The 23,825-nt window shown below is 37.5% G+C and overlaps 1 protein-coding gene across 1 annotated transcript in view; it reads right to left on the bottom strand.

The window, feature by feature from the left end:
- Nucleotides 1–255: 255 nt before the first annotated feature.
- Nucleotides 256–23,825, bottom strand: part of LOC136876528 (host cell factor 1) — a 67,661-nt gene continuing 44,091 nt past the window's right edge. The window contains exon 3 of the mRNA XM_067150556.2: nt 256–2,580. Within this exon, the coding sequence (XP_067006657.2) occupies nt 1,473–2,580 (1,108 nt within the window). The 3' untranslated portion in view covers nt 256–1,472. The remainder of the gene's footprint in view (nt 2,581–23,825) is intronic.

The raw sequence follows: 23,825 nt of genomic DNA on the forward strand, positions 1-23,825 counted from the left end.
TTTTCAAAACGTAATTGCTGTATGAAAAAAATGACTACTTTACAACTTTTATATGAACATAAAGTATAGCTAGCAGCAATTAGTTTGGAATTCTTTCAATATAAACAGTCAAGAAATGTTTTTTCCATCTCCTGCAAAATTTTCATTTAGTCAGTTACAATGTTGTTCGGATGAGCCATTCAATTTCAGAGGTGAAGATGATGTTTTTGTTCCACATTTGTGAACTGGCAAGCCTAATAGTTTAGCACATTGCAAATCTTTCCAGAGTAGATTTAATTCAATCTTCTATTCAGCACATCCAGACATTTGGATCTTTATTGATGTGTTGCATGGGTTTCCTCAAAATCATTAATGATTCTGCGAGAAAACAATATTCCTCCAAAGAGAAAGAATATAAAATCAATCATTATGCACTGGAATACAAAGCAGCAATAATTACATGATATGAGTATGTGAAGATGATGAACTTAAACAGGTCTGCAACATTTTATCTGTTACTGAAAAGCAGTCATGTATGCCTGATAGTTTAAATTAGATGTTACATATAGAAATTTTAACTTTTGTTTACTTTGTATCGCGGAGAGTCCTCAGTCTCTAAACATGTAAATGAAAATATTGCATGTGTACAACTGGGTGCAAAATTTTAAACATATGTTTGAAAATGTCATGGTTTAAACAACTCTCTGAAACATTGTGGCTCAAAAGCCATGCACTGGCTGAGAATGACATGCCGGTATTGAAATGACCAGTACCAATGTCATCAGGAAGAACTGAACACTCAAAACCAGTTAATATTTCTTGTAAATTAAACAAACAGACGAAGTAAGTTGTGCAAGTCATCAGTTGGCCTGTAAAATATATTTCTTCTTCTTCTTCTCCTCCTTCCTGATACATTTCTGCTTACCAACTTCTATTTCACTCCCTTCTAAAGAAATTAAAATAGTGGGAAACTTGTTCCAACAAGTGCCACTTTCTATCAGAAACGTTTCCAATGAATATGAATGAATTTGTAAACTAGCTGATGTTAAGCATTGAAATTTTCTCAAGGATTTCCCAAAACATCCAATCACATAATAAAATCACTGAACAATTTGAAAAATTAAAATAATGTTGGGAAGAGAAATACTTTCCACTGAAAGTGAGCAAATATTACATAGCAATTACATTATAATCTATTTATACAACTGGGACCACTAAAAGCTATTTATTAGGAGCATACATAAAAAGGAGCAAGACTATACGCTGTTATATACAAAAGAAATGTAAAAAACTAATAAAAATAATAAGGATCAGCTTTTGATCTGGTTGTGCTCTTTTCTAGCAAGTTCATTTAATCTATTCAAGGTACACATGTTCAGCAGATGTTGAAGTAAAACTGCAAACATCTGCATGGATTCATATAGCATGTTCACCATAGGTGAACGGATCAGATAATTATTACAGGTAAATTCATCTCCAATTAATGAGTAAAATCACATAACATCATCTACCCTCAATCGCTTCTGAGGTGAAGCAACTTGAGGTCTAACATCTGGAGGACGCTTTGCTGCAGGAGGACTTTCTTGAAGCCACCTAACCTGAGTAGCAGGTCCATAACCTTTCTCATTTCTTGCAGCTATTCTGAAGATGATAGCTGGTTTAGTTGTCACATCAATATGAGCAGCTGCCAGAGAGGAACTAGGAACTGTGCACTGATTTGTTGGCCCAGAGTACACTCTAACAAAAGCAAGTTGTGTTAGAGTACTAGCAGCAGGTTTTCCATCCACCTGCACTTGAGGAGCATTTCGTACTGCCAGATACACTGAATATTCAAGGATTTTGCCAGAGTTGGTTGGAGGAGGTTCCCAAGAGAGATGAGCTCCTTCTGCAGATTTTGTGATCTTAATGGCAGAGGGAGCACCTGGAAAGCCAGGTAAACAAGTCTTAAAAGCAGCCACCTCACTCCATGGACCTTGGCCACAGGCGTTGATAGCAGCCACACGGAACTTATATGCTGTACCAGAATCTAATGTCATCTTGATGTGATTACTGTATTCTGGAAGGAAGTCTGTAGTCCACTGTCCTTCTGGGAATGTCTCACCATTATCTGTAGGAGTATAATAAGACATAACAGTGCATGATGTACCTTTAATTATACCTACATCATACCATGGTGCAGGTTCTCTCTTCTTGACAGGCACTATCACTGGGGTAGTCACAGGTGTTGGAGGAGGAGGAGGAAGGGGCTCTTCAGCAGCAGGAGGAGGAGACGGAGAAGTTGGTTCCTCTTTCGATATGTCATCACATGCTTCTGTCTTAATGTCTGGGGTAGCAGCTTGATCGCAGCCCAGAGCAGCAGTTGCCAGGGTACTGAGAGCATCACTCTCCATGTCATCTGTTTTCATCTGTTGAATTCCTGATTTGTCCTCACTAACTGCAGTATTGTCCTCTGGTATTATGAATTTGGAGTCCACATCCACATCCTGACTTTCATCCTGATCCATTATTGCCACTGGTTCATCGTCATCTGGAGGTTCCTGCTTGCTGGGTAAGGATTCCTCATCCTGATGGACAGAGGGCGGACTCTGCGTCATTTCTTGACTGAAAAGAGATCATATTATGAAGTCTGAATCTCAAATATAATACCTTCTACAGCACACCTGGAAGACATATACAGCAGTGAAATTAATTAGAAAGAAAGAAAGAAAGAAAGAAAGAAAGAAAGAAAGAAAGAAAGAAAGAAAGAAAGAAAGACAAGAAGGTTGCACAATCAATTAACCTGATCTATGACTTGCAACATAAATTCAGCTAGGTCCATAGAAAATCTAAGTTTTATAAATATAAAATAGTGATTATGTTATCTGCATAAACATACTCTATCTTCAATTGCTATTTTAAAAGACACCAGAATATTGGAAAATTTGAGTTTATTAATAATAAAAAGATTGATGGAGATTTCAATGCAAAAATAGGGCAAGAAAGAAAATATCGTACAGTAGTGGGAAGATGGTCAGCTCGTAAATTCACAAATAAAAATGGGCTAAGATTAATTGAACTTTGTGAGTACCATGGACTTATTCTGGAAACCACAAGATTTAAGAGACAACCACACAAATTAATGACTTGGAAATGTCCATGTGTAAAATTGGCGGAGTTTCACATTGACCATGTAGCCATGGACAGAGATTACTACAAAGAAGTTTATAATGTGAAAGTCCTCCGGGGGGGAAGGGGGGCGACATTGATTCAGATTATTATATATCAACAATAAAAATAAAGTTAACACCTAAACGAAGACAAAAATATCTCAATTCACTAGACGAAGAAATTTTGATCCCAGCTATTTAATAAATAATAAAATGTGTATATGGAGAGATCTAAAAGACCTCTGTGACAAATTGGGGACGATAATTATTAACAAACTGAAAACTGTAGCTGAGGAAATTGCTCCCATTAAATGGAGAAAGAAACATGCCTGGTGGAATGAAGAATGTGACAGTGCATTTGAAGAAAGGCATATAGCAGGGTTATCTGACCAATAACGGAAAACCGAAAAATCCTGCAAAGAACTCATGAATGCCAGAAGATAAACAGCCAAAGAAATTAGAATAATTAAAAGAAATTATCAAAAAGAAACACGCAATACCATAGAAGAAGTATTTAATTAACATAAAACAAGCAACTATTACAAAACATTCCAAGAATATCAAAGTACACTGCACCTACACTTATGATGAAAAATAAAAATGGGGAAATGACACACAATAATAGGGATAATGCTAAAATTATGGCCAACTATTTTAAAGAATTACTTAACTGTGAAGATCCAAAAGAATAATTCAATTTTGATCCTTCCCCAAAAAATAAAACTCCACTGGAAAAGGTTATACCGCCAACTTATGATGAAGTGATCAAAGCAATAAATTCCCTCAAGAACTACAATGTAGCAGGAGAGAATCAATTGGTAGCAGAACTATGGAAGAATGCAAACAAACCAACCCTTCAAAATTTACATAAACATATCACAGACATCTGGAATACTGAATAAATGCCTGAGGAATGGACTAAAGCAATAATCCAGCCACTGCACAAAAAAGGTGATAGATCAGACCCCAGTAATTACAGTAATTATCAGGGTTTATCTCTGCTTGATGTTACTTATAAAATTTTATCTAAAATTCTATATACAAGAATTCAGGAACAATTTGACCAGGAACTGGGAGAATATCAGAGAGGATTTCGACCACGATGAAGCTGTTCCGATCAAACCACCAGTCTTAACTGGATCATGAAACACCATAGAGTTTGGAACAAGAGATAAATCATCACTTTTGTTGATTTCAAAAAAAGCTTGACAGTATTCATCATGAGTCACTATTGAAAGTCCTTAAAGAATTTGGTTTGCAACAAAAACACATCAGTCTTATTGGAATCACTCTTAAGAATACTAAGTCAACTTTAGAGGTGAATTGTCTGAGGCATTTGAAATCCACACTGGACTTAGACAGGGAGAGGGACTCTCGCTATTATTGTTTAACTGTGCCCTGGAGAAAGTCATGTGAGAATGAGTAAAGAAATGTCATTCAACATCGAGATAGGCAGAAATATTAAACTTAATTGTCTAGCATTCGCAGACGATCTCGCATTACTAGCAAACAGAGTGGAAGAAGCTAAATTTCAAATTGAAGAACTTGAGAAAATTGCTGCAAAATTCTACTGCAAATCTCGTTTGAAAAGACTGAAATGATGCCAACCTTCCAAACTGAAACACCAGCCATTCACCTCGACAATGGCAAACAAATTAAGATTGTGAATAAGTTCAAATATCTTGGAAAGAGAAAACATCAATTGACAGCAGAAAATCTAAACTGAAAACAGCACAGCGAATTACCTGGTCAACTTATTAAAAAACAAAAACAAAACAAAAAATCACTCTCCATGAATGCTAAATTTTGACATTACATTATAGCTGTAAAACCCAAAGCAACTTATGCTAGTGAAACACTTTTCAAGTTGAACACTAAATCAACAACTGATAAATTGTAGAAAGTACACTAGGTAGACGAATCATCAGCATAATCATCAATAAGAAACACCGAAGTTGATGGCCAATGGAGATTATTACCTAAAGAAGTGGTATATTGTGAAAGCGAATCAATAACAGATACAATGTGTCAAAGGAGAACTGCCTTTTTTTGTCATATATTCAGACTACCAGAAACCCGACTAGTAACGCAGTTATTTAGTTACTTCTGGAAAAATAAACAAAGAACACTTGGTTCACAGAGATCATGAATGATTTAGAAGAATTAAATATATCAATGCTCCAAACTGAAGGCAGCAAAGAGGAGGGGATTCTAAGGAATAAACATGATTCAAAATCATAACATTTGAACGAAGGAAGTACACCATTACTGACAACTAAAGGGCAGCCAGGTCCAAAAGGATGAAGAGGTTTTGGGAGCGGAAGAAGAAGCTGAAAAGCTGACTATTTAATACTATTAGACTTTCATGTACATGACTGATTGAAGTGCTCCAATGGGGGCAATAAACTATGTAAAAAACAAAAACAAAACGATTGATAATGTTATTTGTAAAAACGTATCATAAATTACTGTTTGAAAGACACCAGGATGTTGGGATACTGTCCTGCAGTAGTTCTTTAATGTTATGGAAGACAATGACAGAGGTGTTACCCTCAAATACCACAGACCTCAGCTGGGATTAAACCCACAATCTTGGAAATAGTAGATCATGACTAACTCACTGTGAAACTAAAGCTGAAAATTCCAATTTACCCCCGCACCCCCTCTGTTCACAGATATGTATTCTTCATTATAAAAGAAGAGTGGGGTCATCAAATCATGCCAGCAAGGATAAGGAAGACAGGGATGGAGGTGGGCAATCAAGTGAAGTGGATGACACACAGTGAGCAACCATGGATAACAGAATATGGAGGAAAGATCCTGAGACTACTGCAGGCTGTAGGAGCATCCAAAGCAAAATTACATAGAATTTCAGAATCTTGAAGAATCATATTCAGTGGATATTGTCATCTGTATAGGGTCATAATAAAAGTGAGAAAGTGAGCATTGATAACTCCAAGCAATTTTGTTATGTACGGAAGAGACAGAGGTACTCGAATGGTGTAATTAAGGGTCTCTGTTGGAGCATACATAATAGTTTCTGACGATAGGCCAACTGTTAACAATAGTGAGCACATGTTCCTGTGGTTTTTGGTAAATAATTAGTGTGTAGTCAGCTGGGAAAACTGAAACTGAATTTTATTCTTCAATGAATTTCTTACTGATTTTTAAAATTCATTCATTACTTCCTAATTTATGGGTTGCTAAACATGAAGAAGTATACTATATCAACAATGTTAAATGCAGAGGTCATTAAAACTAATATGAAGTGACCCTTTGATCACTAATATTGATATATCTAGGAGGATGCTATTAAGTGTTGTAACCAAGGTTGAGATTTACAAAACACAACTTTATTATTCGCTTCAAATGCAAAATACACTATTTACACAAATGAAATTGAAATTTAACTTGAAGCAAAATGAATTAAGAATCTTGAGAAAGAGTCTATCTTCTGTATACTATATACAAGTTTACAGTATTTACATCCACTTCTATCTCGAAAAGATAGTCCTTGATATGAAAGTCGATAGTCGAAAACTATCCGAAGTACTGACATAAATGTTTTGGAAAGTCCTTTCTTGCTGAGTTCATAAAAGCAAGTTTAATGTTGGAAGAATTCTTACTTGGCGAAACCAAGGGAGCTTGCATTAATTAGGGAAATATTACGGTATGTAATAGTATGATTGGATATGGGCAGCGGGAGAGGAGCGGTGACCAGAGGTGAGACCTCGTACTGCCAGAAATTCAGTCCACCTGGTCGAAGCACATTTTCAAGAGGAGTAGCCTCCGTGCTCGACGTAGGGTGTATTCTGGAGCTGGACACCGGGGCAAGTGGGCATCTGGACAGGCTGGGAGTTCCTCTTTATATTACACACACGATGGTTCAGGCACGCGCACTGAGGGCTACGCGTCGAGGCTAGAAGAATGACACTTGGCGCGCGTGTAGCTGGCTGGCGGAGCGAGAAGGGAGCGCCGGACATACAACATTAAGAATCTCCAAATTTTGTAGATATTAACATAAAATTTTGTCATTACAGTATTCCTCTGGCACCGATCAACAGTCTAACATCTTTAATGACAGACATTATGTAGAAGTGTTTGGAATATTCTATTGTTGCTCATAGATGGCTCTGTTTTCTTGGTCTATCTTCTCAGGTTTGCTGAAGCTCACTTGAAATGTGAATGTGTGCAAGGTTTTCAGTCTTGCTGCAGACACTACAGCGGGTGGGTTCGGTCTTGGCTTCGATCTGGGAGGGGGCTTCCATCCACTTACATCTTGACAAACCGTTCAGGGTCTCAATATAGTGGTTCAATGGCGTACGTTCTTGATAAAGTACAGCTCCTTTCCCATGTACACTCACTTCACACCATTTATTGTACTTTCACGTTCTTAAGAGCCCTCTTAATTCTTTGCTAGTTTTGATGTTCCTCTGTTTCATTGGTCAGACAACGTTTAGTAATGTAACTCCTCTGCTCAGTATCGAGATGAAGTATGTTTACAATGTATTAATTTCCTGACTTTCTTGGAATGCAACATATGTTCAGACTTAATTATGACAACAAATGATTTTCATTTTTCGTTCCATATTGACTTGCAATTTTAAGGAAAAAAAAAAAAAAAACTACAAAAGTAACTTTCTTAAGGATATGCCCTATACCAACTGTGTTACAATTGCAATACTGATGGCCCATTATCTCAGAAACTTTGATAGAGATCTGAAATTTTTATGAAGTTCTGTATCACTTCTTTTCTTATTGCTGAACCAGAATCAGAACATAAAGACAAATAATTAATTAGTTCTGAATTTTTAAAATTATGATCAATTTTTCTTTAAAAAAATTCAATGTACATGAGGAGGTACACGGACTGGCCATAAATGGTACTTCACAGAGAATTGACATCATAGCCTTTAAAGACAACAGCTCTCAAGGATTCATATTAGATCCGACTGTCAGGTTCGAGCACCATAGCAGTCAGCCAGAGGAGGTTAATCTAGAAAAGGTTAACAAATATAAACCCACTATCCTTTACTATAAATCTAAATACCACCTTCAAGAAATAGAAATAATAGGGATAATGGTCGGAGCTCGCGGTTCCATACCTCGTCACTTTGTCGCCACATGGAAGCGCTTCCAACTCCCAATGAAGCTCATCCCCGAAATCACGACCCTCGTCCTTCGAGGCTCCATCAAGATTCTAAGACACCACCTCTACAGCTAATTTTGAATTGTCTTTAATTAATAGATATGTACAGAAAATTGATATGTTTTACCTTGTTCTTAGCAGCAGCTTGTAAATACAGGAGGTCCTTTCAAAATAAATGGAAATTATATAAAAAACCATCAGAGGCAGAAATGTTAGTAGCTGCAGTATACTAAGTGTTAACACAGTGTGATATTATGTATCCATGTCTGTAATAGTTCCTGAGATAAGGAGTCTCTCCGCTAGTCCCACTGGTTCTGGTCGTACGTGAAACAAATAACATCTTATTCATGAGGTATATTTTTTGGGCTTATGCCGTGTAATTAATTTTAAAACATACTCGATGCGTTTCGAAAGGAACCTTGCCTTTCTTCCTCAGGATACAATAATTAATTACACGGCATAAGCCCAAAAATATACCTCATGAATAGTTACACGGGCCGTGAAAGTCTAAATGATAATCAACATCTTATCAACAGATAAGACACCACCAAATACCAAACTTCAACTACAGTAGAGAGGAGTTTCCTCTGCCAACCAAAAGAGTCCCTTTAGAATAACAACAAAAAACATCAGCAGTTTATACATTAGAAGGTTTTAATCTATACGAATATCATAAACAGAAAAAGATTTGTATGTTTGTATATTTGTTTGTAATGGATAAGCTCAAAAACTACTGAACAGATTTAAAAAATTCTTTCACCTATAGAAAGCAACATTACCAGTGAGTAGCGTGGGCTGTATTTTATTTTCAAAACAATTAGAAATCCCTACGAAAATTGAAATAATGTAATCCAAGGTATAAAAAATTTGCCTATAAAAGTGATTATTTGGCATGCGATGCGAACACGATTGATGATCCATAAGATAATGTACACGTTTATGGTCTAAACATGGTCTAACTATTATAGTTAAGTCACAATAACTGCTTTTTTTGTTCAAATTAGTCAATCAAAACACGGGTAGAATCGAAAGATGACAACATTCGTATCATGATGATAATCCTTATATTCTTATAAATTCCTCTTTAAATTAATCGTTTTGTACCTTTCGTTTAGAAATTACGACGGGTTTAAAAAGGCTAGAAGCGAGACAAATGTCACGGTGTGAGCGACCAGCCCTAGGATAGTATAGAACAGAATAGTAAGAAATCTAAACAGTTTAGTGACATGGTTAAGGGCACTTACAATTAACATTTTAATACCTGTTGAAATACTGCAAAATCCCTAAAAGAGCAAGATCTAAATTTTCTAAACATAGTTCCCAGACAAGGGCAGCTAAAATACGTCATATTAGAGAATCTTCATTTAAAATGAAAATTGTCTTGCAAGTCAGAGAGAATACGCGTCGCAATCGCGTGCCAGAGAATCGAGCGCCGAACGTTCACAACACGCATTCACAATGTCTAGCTGAACAAAATCTTAGAACCTCACAGGTTCGCGCACGAGAGTCGAGTGTTTGCAGTGGCTTGATGAAATGAGGACTAGAATCACACTAACACACGCAAGGGAATCAAGCACTGAATGTTACCAACGACTTAAGAGCAAAGAGAGAAAGAGAGCAGGCGTCAATAACTAGAGTTTGCGATCGAAATGTATCTCACAGTAATAGATTGGCTTTCACATACGATCCACAGATTGATTATGCTCAATAGACCTCCGTCCAAATCGGAGCCATGAATAAGATCTGCTCTAGGTGCTCTGCCAAAAAATAGACCGATGAATCTAATGGTATATGCTATGCTTCTGGAAAAGTTAGTCTCCCCAATATTCAGAAGCCACCACAACCAGTAATAAGATCACTTGACAAATAATCATTCACTATTTGGATATTTTTTAACAAACATATGTAGGTACAATAGCCTCTTTCAAATGACTTTGTTTAGTGCGAAAGAAATTAGGGAAAGAAATTTTATGCCCACTTTTAAAATAGAACGACAAATTGTATCATCCCATACGTAGCCTTTTACCACCATCAAGCCAAAGCCTATAATACTTGCAGATATATTTAATTTCAGATGCAGATCAGTTATCGTTGCGGTCAAATATAACCCCAACGCTAAAAATTGATTTAATCAGCGAATTACAGACCGCTTTGAATATTTTAAAGTGAAAACTGTCAATATGGAATGATTCTAATATCGCACTCTGAATAGTCACAATGTATACATACTGTCCCCTTCAAATTTGGCCTACAATAAGCATTTTATTGTATATTCAAGTGAGATGATGTTATTTCATTAGCACGGGTGATATATCTCCAGTCCTGGGTTGTAGAGACGTGCTCGCCTCTTCAGAACTAGTTCCCACCAGCGGGAAGCAAAGTATTGATTTTATATCGACCAGTCAGCTGTGTCACATGACCTACTGGGGACATCCAAGGTCGCCCTGATGTAAATCGCGCATGCCAGGTTCTTCAAATGAGAGTACTTTCGAGAATTGTAATGGCCTATCAGGTGTAAGATGACGGCCAATTATGAGTCAATGTGGTGACACACCCTTCTTAAGAAATGCTTAAATACCTCAGTTTTCAGAAAAAACACTCACTTACTTACTTGCTGTTACTTCTGCCTTTACTCTGAATTATTCGCACTTTACTGGGATTTTACGACGCAGACACTCTGTCACTGGACTTGGCAATATTTTTACTTGGCGCAGTGCAAATCAACTATCTTCCTGTAGCACATTAGTCCACGAGTCTGGCAGATTTTTGCAGGCTAAGTTAAGTGTTATTCATCTTTAAACTCGACGTGATTGTGTGCAGAATATCTTCTAAAATTTCTTGTCAGTTTCAGCCTCTACTGTGTTAGAAGAAAGAAGAGGATCACCGTGTGGTTGTTGGAGTTCGTCAAGATGTTTCTACGATCTGAACAGGAGACCTACAATACTTCTGCATTGGACTTCACTGCTGCAATGGTGTATTAAAATGTAGGCAACATCTAACATGGTGAGATAACGACGGAAGCAGATAACCAACTGCATGTGATCCAGAAATTCCAGATCATCGGCAGAGATCCAGTTTCATCATACATTTAAGTACCCTTTTCTAATGTTTTATCTGTTCATTTTTGTAGAAATAATGCTTACTTATTCATTAGTGGTAGTATTTCTTCTAGATTTGAAAAAGTAATTAATATTTTCATCCTTCTTTCACATGGGAAATAGTAGTGTTGTTATTGTGTGTGAGTGATTATTGGATCCTATTAGAATAGCTAGGATGTGCGTGTCTTCTACGATTACTCTAAATGTCCCATTTAGTAGTTCAGTGTTATTCAAAAATCACTGTCCTCATCGATAATTAATAATTTAATTTTGAAAATATTTTCAAGTGGAAGCCATGTGGGACAGATTTACGGCATGTTTGTTATGCCGGATTTCAATGTAAAATTTCTTCTAGTTGGATTCAAGGCATGTTAGTATTTCTTTTTAATATTACTAGTAATGTTGACAGGCAGCATTGATTTCAGACACGCAATTTCTGTATTGAAATCAACCAAATGGTGCTTTGTTTGGGGTTCATCGACTGACTACAAAGTTTGTTAGTGTGTGTTCCATACATGATAGTGTTGTCTTCCGTGGCTGAATTCTTTTTAATATAATATTTCCACTAAATTCTTAAGTTTAGTTATGAACAAGACGGCAGCCATTTTGTTATAGTTTCTTGTTTGTCGTTGATTGTAAAATTTCTCTTTGACCTTTTCGGAAAGTATATTATATTAGTTAACACAACCTAGGTGTCCTTTACACCAACTAAGGAACGGTAGCCATATTTTGTTAGTATTCATGCGTCGTGTATTTCCAGTATGATATTCAACGTTTAAGTTATTCTCTGTTATTGTGCGTATTGCCTGACATCTGTGTGGGAAATAAGGTGACGTTATATTCATTGAATTACTTCTCTGTGATATATGTCATTTGAGGATTCACGGAGTTTACGCTGGCATCTCTGATGTGGAAGTTTAAGTTCTTACTAGCGCTGCTGACTTGTGGTTGTGTCCATCGTGCGAATTAATAAAACTGTCCTATCTGTGATAATTTCGTTAAAGGTACGAAAGGTCTTCGTATTCATTGGTCTTGCAATAATCCTGATAAGCCTATTAAAGGAGATGGTATGATAATGATATCGCGGGATTCTTTCTATGAGAAACCGGCTTCATGTAAGAATAAAGTACATATGCTACGTCGTATTCCAAAGGATACTACTAATCAAAATTCATATTGTAGAATATTTTATTGATAGTGCCTACTCTACAGTTCATTTTTGGAAGGTGTGGTCTGGGGGTTAGAATTCACCCACAGTAACCTCTGCTTGTCGTAAAAGGCGACTAAAAGGGGACCGAATATCTCCCGGTATAAGGAGATCCCCTTCACCAGATGCCAACAGTCTCCTTGAGAGTGGATGAGCGGGTATAGGTCAGGGCACTCTATTGTCCAAGGGGTAAGAAATTGCCCCTAAAGGCGGAGGAACCAAGTGTGGTCAACGGCAGTAGAATGCAGAAGGCAACGGGAAACCACTGCATTAAAGGTCCTAAAGGACATCCCTATAAATTCACATAAAATGGCTCGGAAATTAGTATCCGGAGTTTCTATTCCCCCAATCGGATCCCCGGGGGGGAATGTTGCGAACATAGTTGTGAACGATTGTGTACTTGACAGTGCTAGGAAAATCAAAATCTATGACAAGAAATTACGAGTTGCTACTTGGAATGTATGCAGTTTGTATATGAGTGGAAAACTAGCAAATGTGGAAGCAGAAAGATGTAGATTGAAAGTAGACATCCTTGGATTGAGTGAGGTAAGATGAACAGGATCAGGAATTCAGAACACGAAGGAAGGATATATGTACTTCTCGGGAGGAACCGACTCCAATCACAGATATGGAGTTGCTGTGCTTATTTCATCAATGATCGCAAATTCAGTTCTAGATTTTGTATCACTTAGTGATGTTGCTGAGGTTACAAACATCACACCGGAACATGAACGTTATTCAGGTCCATGCATCAACTGCCGATAAAGATGATGAGGAAGTAGAAGCATTCTATGACACCTTAGAGGAAGCTATGAAAATAACTAAGATTGGAGAAATAACATTGGTCATGGGTGATTTCAACTCAAAAGTAGGGGCTGGCATTGAAGGCAATACTGTAGGCAGCCATGGTCTTGGTGAACGTAACATAAGAGGAGATAGACTTGTTCAGTTCTGTATGGAGCACAATCTGTTTGTCTCTAACACATTCTTCAAACTTCCTCCTCGGCGACTTTACACATGGATATCACCCGCCGATAACGACTAAAAGATCATAAGAAATGAAATTGATTTCATTTTGGTAAAACAACAACTAAAGAAATGTGACGCCCGTTAAGACGTATCCCGGTGCTGATGTAAATAGTGACCACAATCCAGTTGTAATGGACCTTAAAATGGTACATTTCAGAAAAATTAGAAGAAATGTTAAACTATCCAAGCATATAGATATTAAGAAACTATTGGATCTCAAAGTAAGAACTAATGTTGGAACTGCACTGGAAAAGAAGATGGAATTAATAAGATACACTGAATCATCAGAGGTAGAATACACATGGAACGCCATTAAAGATAGTGTGATTGAAATCCAGGAAAATGAAATTGGACAATGCAACAACATCAAAAGACAGAGCTGGATGACAGATGAAATTCTAGAACTTATGGATGAAAGGAGAAAGCACAAAAATACAGATCACATTCAATACAAAATTCTAAACAAAGCTGTATGCAGAAAGTGCAGGGAAGCCCGAGAATTATGGATGACAGACAGATGTAAAGAAATTGAGATCCTTCAAGAGAAGCACGACTATTTTAACTTGCATAAGAAAGTGAAAGAACTTGCTGGTTTGAAACGGAGACGATATGATCAAATTTTGAGATATGCCAATAATGAAATCATCTTGGATGTGGAAGGGAAACTCAAACGATGGAAGGAATATATAGAAAATCTCTTCAAAGATGACAGAAATGATCCTCCTTCACCTGACGAGAGAATAAATGAAAATAGCCCTGAAATAACAAAAAGTGAAGTTGTACATGCCGTAAAACTTCAAAAGAAGGGTAAAGCAACTGGACCTGACGGTGTGTACACTGAAGTTCTCAAAGTAATAACAGAACAGGAATCTACCCTCCTCAATATCTTAACATCATTATTCAATCAAATATATGTATCAGGAGAAATACCATCAGACTGGCTGAAATCAACCTTCATACCACTACCGAAGAAGCATAACTCGTCTCAGTACGATGATTATCGTATGATAAGTTTGATGTCTCACGTGCTCAAAATATTCTTGCAAATCATTCACACTAGAATATACAAAAAATGTGAATCCCACATGGATCAGAATCAGTTCGGTTTCCGAAATGGCGTTGGTACATGTGAGGCACTCTTCTCGTTAAATGTATTGTTACAGAGGTGCAGAGATATGATTGATATCTATGCCTGTTTTATAGACTATAAAAAAGCTTTTGATTGTGTCAGGCACAATAAGTTGATAGAGATTCTGAGATCAACAGGTATTGACTCCGTGACTTACGTATAATCAGTAACCTGTACTGGAATCAGTTTGCAAATGTCAAAACTGATCAAGGAACTTCAGAAACTGCTTCGATCAGGAAGGGCGTCCGCCAGGGTTGTGTACTGTCACCTCTGTTGTTTAACATTTACTCGGAGGCAATCTTTAAAGAAACATTGGAAGACTATGGTGGGATCAAAATTAACGGGAAAATCATCAACAACATCAGATATGCAGATGATACTGTTGTCATAGCTGATGACATGCCTGCCCTTCAGTGCATGATAAACTCCTTAGTTCAGCACAGTGAAGAGTTTGGATTATATGTTAACCCCTCAAAGACGAAACTGATGGTGTTCTCTAAGAAGACAATTCGGACAAATCTCACAATAAAAGATAAAATAGTTGAGCAAGTGTCTTCTCTCAAATATCTGGGTACCATCTTGGATGACCAATGTAACTCCAAACAGGAGATAATATCTAGAATTGAGCAGGCCAGGAAAAAATTCATTACCATGAAGAAATTCTTTGTGAGGTCAGATCTCAGTCTCCAACTACGAATTCGTATGATCCGCTGCTATATATTTTCTGTTCTCCTATATGGATGTGAAAGCTGGACTCTGGATCCAATCACAGAAAAACATATTGATGCCTTCGAAATGTTCCTGTATCGCCGTCTCTTGCGGATATCCTGGGTAATGAAAATCTCAAATGCCGAGGTCCTTCGTCGGATGAAAAAGCAAAAAGAACTACTGCTCACCATAAAACAGAGGAAAACGGAATATCTAGGACATATCATGAGAGGTGAGAGGTATCAGTTATTACAGCTTATTATCGAAGGGAAGATACAGGGGAAGAGATCTGTTGGGAGAAGAAGAAATTCACGGCTGAAAGACCTTCGAAGATGGCATTGCTGCACTTCAGAAATGGCATTCCATTCTGCGCTGTCAAGATCAGAGCTAGTTACGTGGATCGCCAACCTCCGCTCGGAGACGGCGTCTTAAAGAAGTGTCATCTGGCTTATTGTCGAACTCTGGTTTACATAAATTTAATATCTAGCACATCTAATAATAATACTACTACTAATTAATAATAATAATAATAATAATACCGGTTGGTACACCTCTATGCTGGAAATTTGAATTTTCCGCCTTAGAGTACCTCTCTACAGGAGGAACCCTGAACTGTAACAACTGAATCAACTCTACTGTTTATCAGAAGATGTCACTGGGTGTCTTTGATTTGCTTTTGTTGATCAAGAAGTGTGGACATTCTCTAACAGATGTCTCTACTAAAAAACTATGATAATGCACTCTGGTGTGAAGGAATGAACTTTCTTGGAGAAATTTTGTATTCATAAGTTCTGTCTTTACTAAATTTTGTTCTTTCATTTGGGGGTTGGCAATATTAAGCTTTCTTTCTGCCTGTTTTGAATTTAACCAATCCTAAATATCTGTAATTAATTTCCCACCAATAAGGTGTTTCTTCATCGATTTGTGTGTAACTTTTGCTGTTAAACAAACGTTTGTGGGCGGGTCTTAATCATTCACGAAAGGTCTCGAATTTTCCGCGAGGGTATAAAAACTGCTGATTTTCTCGTCTCTGCGCCACTTCAATAACATCTAGCTTAGCGTGTGGATATGTAGCAGGGGGCGGGAAGCGCCTCTTTCTTCGGGCAACAGATCATCAACAAGGTAATGGCCATTTAACATCTTTTCTTGCTAGCTCAGCAGTTTAACTCACGTGGAAGGTTCGAAACCTTTAATATGTAACCCATCTCTTTAAAATGTAAATCCCTTTTCAGTCTATGTAAAAACTACAAATTTCTTCAACTGTAAATCGGGGATAGAGGGTGCTTTACCCTCTCGAGTTCCCCTTCATTTTTGAATTTGAGGTGACTATGTTCTCGTAACCGTTTTTCTCTTCCTTCTTAATGGTAAAGTTATTTTGTATACCAGTCACCTCCATAGATTGGGATTAGCCCCTGTGTAATCGGCCTAGTGCCTCTTAGGTTTTAAAATGTGTATTTTGGAGAGTTAACTCACGCTCCATTCCTTTTGCATTTAGGGCCATTTAAAGTAACCTATTATTTTTTCATTTTAGGCCCAGTAGAGTGGGTACAAGTTACCCCTGTTTATTTATAAGTGTGCCTTGAAGGCAGTTAGTAGTAAGGTCCGTTTATGGCCTCTTAATAGGCTTGAAAGATTGAGAGCGGGTCAGCTCTTTCTGGTATTTTGAAAGGTGCCTCAGGGAGGTGAGACATTTTGATTGCTGGGAGCTAGTGCTCAATGTAATTAGGGGCGTTCTGCCCTTTGGTATTTTGTGGTTGTGAGCTGAGAGCTCAAGGATTGACGAATTTGGGCTCATAGCCCAGAATTTGTAAAGACCCCTTAACTTGTGCTTTCTTTTGTAAAGTTGCATTGTACCTGATTTTCTTTGTTATTTCACCTAGTGAAAATTGTTAAATGTTGTTATCTGTTGAAAATATAACCTTCATTTAAATTTTAAATTCATCTTTAAGACTTGTAGTTAGACCCATTCCAGCCCGCACTTTCTTTCACCTCTGCCTTCCACGGATAACTCCGTAACAACAACAACAACAACAACAACAATAATAATAATAATAATAAAAATTTCACCTCAGGTTAAATGAATGAATAAGGATCATGAGTTTAAATATTGCTTGATCTTGTTGTAAGATGTCAATGTGTGCTCAATTAGGATGAAAATGAGCCTGGAATATGGCGGAATCCTGACGGATTGTTTACTATTTTTATTGACTTGTGAATTCAGTTGTTGAATTTATTTGAAGGGTACGTGTGTGGTAAAACATAATTTCTTCAAGTGTGGAGCACGTGCCAATTGATAAATGTAGAGTTAAGTGATAATAATGTCGTGACTCATGAACCATGAATGCGAATGCTAATGTTTGACCTGTACTATGTGCATTTCTGTAGACGACAATTCTTCCAGATATCAACCGCTGATGTTATTATGACCAACGTTGTGAAAATTTTCATCATCTTTGACTAAGTGATCACTCTGATTTCATCACATTTCTGAGAATTGTAAATGGATTTTTTTTACCTGATACAGTCATCATGATATTTCATGTGCCTAGGGTAAAAATCAAAATAAAAACTTCGAAGTCTAGAATTCGTTGTAAATAATGCAAGTAATTCTCGTGTGTCTTTGTGTGAGTGCTGTGTGTGAGTGCTCTGTGTGTGTGTGTGTGTGTGTGTGTGTGTGTGTGTGTGTGTGTGTGTGTGTGTGTGTGTGTGTTGTAGCAATTTCAGTGATTTGTGATATATTTTTGAAATGTGGTTTTGACCCGGCTACGTGTTCATCACGTTGGGCCCAGGTTATCAGCACCGTTGTTTGAGTTGATCTGACTTATTGAGAGTTAAATCTTTAGTAAATTTTATTTTAAAATTATGTTGAGATGAGTTCAAAGTATCAGACAGCAATGAATAAGAAAGGATTATTTCACGCGCCTGGACAAGGTTCACTGTTATTGTAAAGCTTATAATGTTAAATTTTCCTCAAAGCGTCAGATGCTAAAGATTAACCTCACGTTTTGTTCAATCAAATATTCAAGGAAGTTTCGTAGAAATTATTATTGTACGAGTACAATTTGATGGAAATAAGTCTGATAGAGACATTTTTAAGTAATGTTTCTGATAAAAAAAAATCTGTGTTTTTTGTCCAGTTCAATGGATATCACGTTTAGTTCAGCCACTCAAAGGAGTTAAATTTCATTTGAAGTAATGAATGTTGACATGAATGGATATGATAATTTAAACGCTTAGGGCCAGTTATGAGTCAGACAGCTTACTGAGATTTGTTTTGTTTCAACTTGTAAATAATTATGACATTACTAAGAGGTGGTCCTCCCATAGAAAAATTATTTTTTTGTTTCGTTGAGCCAGAAGTAGGCTAATATCCATCTGTATATTTACAGAAATTTTTGACTTCCGAAGGTGTCGGAGGAATTAAATGCTGTATTTGAAGGGACTTGCTGAGAAGAATCAATTTAAAATTACCATCAAGATTTGTTTAATATTAATTTGTTAATTGCTATTGAGTGCTAGTAGTTAATAAATGTAAAAAACCTGTTGTTTTGATATATTTGTATTATTGTCGCTAGTCCTTGTCTCTTTCCCTGCCTTCAAAAATAAGCGAAGCCAGACAGCGAACGGTCCACCCTTGAGACTCTTGCTCTCCAACTGAGCATGCCAGGTATAAAGGGGGCAATACGATGTTTTAAACAAACGTAGAACTTAACTCTTCAGATAATTTAAAGTTAATTATTCACCCAGACCGCACACCACAGACAGAACACGGAGGTAGATATAATAATGCTCCGACTGAAAGCGAGGTAGCCGTTCTATTGGTTGATGAAGAAAAAAGGTCCCAGGGATATAGTGATGCATGGTAGAGACGGCCAGTTGAAAAAGGTCTCTGAATTGTACCGCTCCTATGATCCATTACAGCCTATAAGTTTCAGCGTGTAATAAAACCGTTTCGTGTATGCAATTTTATGCATTCATACTGATGGTTAGAGCTAACTCATTTAATCCATTACATTATTACAGAGAATCAATCAATCAATCAATCAATCAATCAATCAATCAATCAATCAATCAATCAATCAATCAATCAATCAATCAATCAATCAATCAATCAAATCACTACTGATCTACATTTAGGGCAGTTGCCCAAGTGTCAATATGATGGCTAAAATGATATAAGAAGGATTAAATTACATATCTCAAAATCAACGATTGCTGCCTGGGAGACAGATTACCTCAGATCGAGTAGGGGTATTACAGTCGCCTTGACAAAGAATACTGCAATGTATTCAAAACGTCGGCAAACTGTACGTAATGTACAGAAAACAACAACACGGTTCAACCCGGAAAATAAACTAAATAACAACTGAGAGCTGATCACTGCATCCATCTCAGAGATGCTTTAAATGAAGACGCGAATGTTGACCATCAAATATAGGTCAACATGTAATCTTGCCACCTTCATTCACAGGTTCTCCACGTTATCAGCATGAAAAAACGCAATGATGTACGGTCGAAATTATGGGAGACCCTACTTATTTGTCACGTTTACATGTAATCCAGAATGGGGTGAAATTAAAGTAGAACTATTACCTGGTCAATGGTCATTCGGCCATCATGACATATTATCAATGGTATTTCATTTAAAGATGAAGAAATTCATAAAATTATTCACCGAAGATCAAATATTCAGAAAAGTGAAATGTTACATGGCAAGTGTGGAATGGCAGAGCGCGGTTTACCACACTGGCATATGCTGTTCTGGTGGTGGTGGTGGTGATTGTTTTAAGAGGAAGTACAACTAGGCGACCATCCTCTATAACACTAATCAGAGATTTAAAAAAATGGAAGGGATCCGACACTTCAAAAAATGAAGATATCGGCCAAAGAAAGATAAGGCTAGAAAGAAAAATCCAGCCAGACGAAATTGATAGTGTTATAGTTGCTGAACTACCTGACTAACAAAATGATCGGATACTGTACACCATCGTAACTAAAAATATGGTGCATGGACTATGTGGAGAGCACAACTTAGCAGCACCCTGTATTAAAAAATAAAAAAAAAAATTCGTCAACGATACCCAGAACAGAGAGTATCAGGGGAAGTAGGTTCACTATAGATAATAGGTGGGTTGTCCCTTATTCCCTGTAGAATGTTTAACGCTTATATAAATGTGGAGTACTGCCACTCCGTTCAAGCTATCAAATACCAGTATATTTATAAATATATCAATAAAGTATCAGACCAAGCTACTTTCAGCGTAAGAAATCCAAGTGACGAAGTGGAAACCTATTTAATTGACTCATTAATTTAATTTAATTTTTTTTATTTAATTTACTCATTCAGGACAAATGGAATCAACATCTATATCATCTGATGGCCAAGCAGGCATCAATTTTTAGTGATGAGACAAAGTCTCTTAGTGCATTGGCACTGCCGGTGGCTCCAGTTAGCCTACGCAGTGGCCTCCACGGTATGCACTAGCCAGCGTATTGGTAGGTGTGCTAGGTACCAACTGATGAGCCCACCCTAGCACACGAGGGCGAAACGCTGGCAACCAAGAATGAGTTAGCTGGAAAATTTATAATGTCCAATAACGGACCATTTATATTGGTATTATAAATTTACTCATTCAGGACAAATGGAATCAACATCTATATCATCTGATGGCCAAGCAGGCATCAATTTTTAGTGATGAGACAAAGTCTCTTAGTGCATTGGCACTGCCGGTGGCTCCAGTTAGCCTACGCAGTGGCCTCCACGGTATGCACTAGCCAGCGTATTGGTAGGTGTGCTAGGTACCAACTGATGAGCCCACCCTAGCACACGAGGGCGAAACGCTGGCAACCAAGAATGAGTTAGCTGGAAAATTTATAATGTCCAATAACGGACCATTTATATTGGTATTATAAATTTACTCATTCAGGACAAATGGAATCAACATCTATATCATCTGATGGCCAAGCAGGCATCAATTTTTAGTGATGAGACAAAGTCTCTTAGTGCATTGGCACTGCCGGTGGCTCCAGTTAGCCTACGCAGTGGCCTCCACGGTATGCACTAGCCAGCGTATTGGTAGGTGTGCTAGGTACCAACTGATGAGCCCACCCTAGCACACGAGGGCGAAACGCTGGCAACCAAGAATGAGTTAGCTGGAAAATTTATAATGTCCAATAACGGACCATTTATATTGGTATTATAAATTTACTCATTCAGGACAAATGGAATCAACATCTATATCATCTGATGGCCAAGCAGGCATCAATTTTTAGTGATGAGACAAAGTCTCTTAGTGCATTGGCACTGCCGGTGGCTCCAGTTAGCCTACGCAGTGGCCTCCACGGTATGCACTAGCCAGCGTATTGGTAGGTGTGCTAGGTACCAACTGATGAGCCCACCCTAGCACACGAGGGCGAAACGCTGGCAACCAAGAATGAGTTAGCTGGAAAATTTATAATGTCCAATAACGGACCATTTATATTGGTATTATAAATTTACTCATTCAGGACAAATGGAATCAACATCTATATCATCTGATGGCCAAGCAGGCATCAATTTTTAGTGATGAGACAAAGTCTCTTAGTGCATTGGCACTGCCGGTGGCTCCAGTTAGCCTACGCAGTGGCCTCCACGGTATGCACTAGCCAGCGTATTGGTAGGTGTGCTAGGTACCAACTGATGAGCCCACCCTAGCACACGAGGGCGAAACGCTGGCAACCAAGAATGAGTTAGCTGGAAAATTTATAATGTCCAATAACGGACCATTTATATTGGTATTATTTAATTGACCGGTACATAAGTACATCCGAAGCTGTCTGGTGAATATTAGAATTTCCGATTCACGACTGGTATCCTACAAAGTAGAACCATAAAACTTTGATTTCCACCTATTTGCTGCCACACATACAACACGAGGAGCACAAACAGTTGAGTGCACAAATGTAAATACAGGCAGAAATTCAAAATTTGAACTTAAGGACGAATATGAGAGTTCATCTTCATGGAAACACGCATAGCAATTTCCCACAACAATTGCTAAAACTTCTGGATGTGTCTCTAGTCAAATAGTCCATAATTTATAAAGTTTAATAGATGCAGTATACCCTGACATGGAAAAGTTACATGAAAGGGACTTTCATTGGCTGTATTCTAGAGCAATAGTGTCACCTACGAATGACAATGTCAACAAAATAAACAATTTGATTATACAAAAAAGAATCCGGCCAGGTCAACAAGTATACATAGATCGACACAGTAACTAATATCGAAGATGCATTCCATTACCCACAGGAATTTTTAAATAAACTAACCCCTATGGACTGCCAACTTATGAATTAACATTAAAAATTTGAACTCCAAACATGTGCAATGGGACGAGGCTACTTATAAAGGAATTGAAGGACAATTCAACTGTAGCGACCATTATCACTGGCCCTGATTTGTCAATTCCGTTTAAAAGACTTCAATTTCCTATAAAAACATATTTTGCTTTAACAATCAACAAGTCCCAGGGCCAAACCTTTGATTTAGTAGGGATTGACCTACGAAAAGAATGCTTTACTAATGGCCAACTGTATACTGGCCTATTGCAAGTCGGAGCTCCCGAAAATGTATCTTGCTGCCACAAAATAAAACAACATCAAATATGAAGCTATAATCGATAAACTGTGAAATTCCTGGATCGATTATCCAGAAGTAACACAGACTACGTATAAATGTTCAATGAATTAAGTTCCACAAATAGTATATTATTTAGTATTATACAAGAAAAGTGGTTTATGTCTGTTTTGTTTATGTAAGGGTCAATCACACAATAACTACAGCAGCACTTGATCTAAAACTTTGCATGCAAGTATCTAGGTTGCCCATCAATAACACAGCAATAATCTTATTTTGATATTTGTAATAGTCACAAAATGTTGGATCAAACAAATACATTCAATAATATTTACATTTGTGGTACTATCTTTTAGGAATGGGAAGGAAGCGGCCGTGGCCTTAATTAAGGTACAGCCCCGGCATTTGCCTGGTGTGAAAATGGGAAACCACGGAAAACCATCTTCAGGGCTGCCGACAGTGGGGCTCGAACCCACTATCTCCCGATTACTCGATACTGGCCGCACTTAAGCGACTGCAGCTATCGAGCTCAGTATGTGGTACCATCTAGAGGCAGTATACTTACACTATAATTTCAAACATGACAAATCATTTCTAAGTACTTAAGTAAGTACATCAGTGATATAAATATCAAATGAAGTCAGTATGAGAAACTAAAGCCGGTTTCTGATAATCCGTTTAAATAACGGGCACTTCTGCTAATATGCAATATAAGACAAACATTTTACCACAACAGCGCCATAGACATAATAATTTTTAACT

The sequence above is a fragment of the Anabrus simplex genome, chromosome 6, assembly GCF_040414725.1.
Source record: "Anabrus simplex isolate iqAnaSimp1 chromosome 6, ASM4041472v1, whole genome shotgun sequence".
Lineage (NCBI taxonomy): Eukaryota > Metazoa > Arthropoda > Insecta > Orthoptera > Tettigoniidae > Anabrus > Anabrus simplex.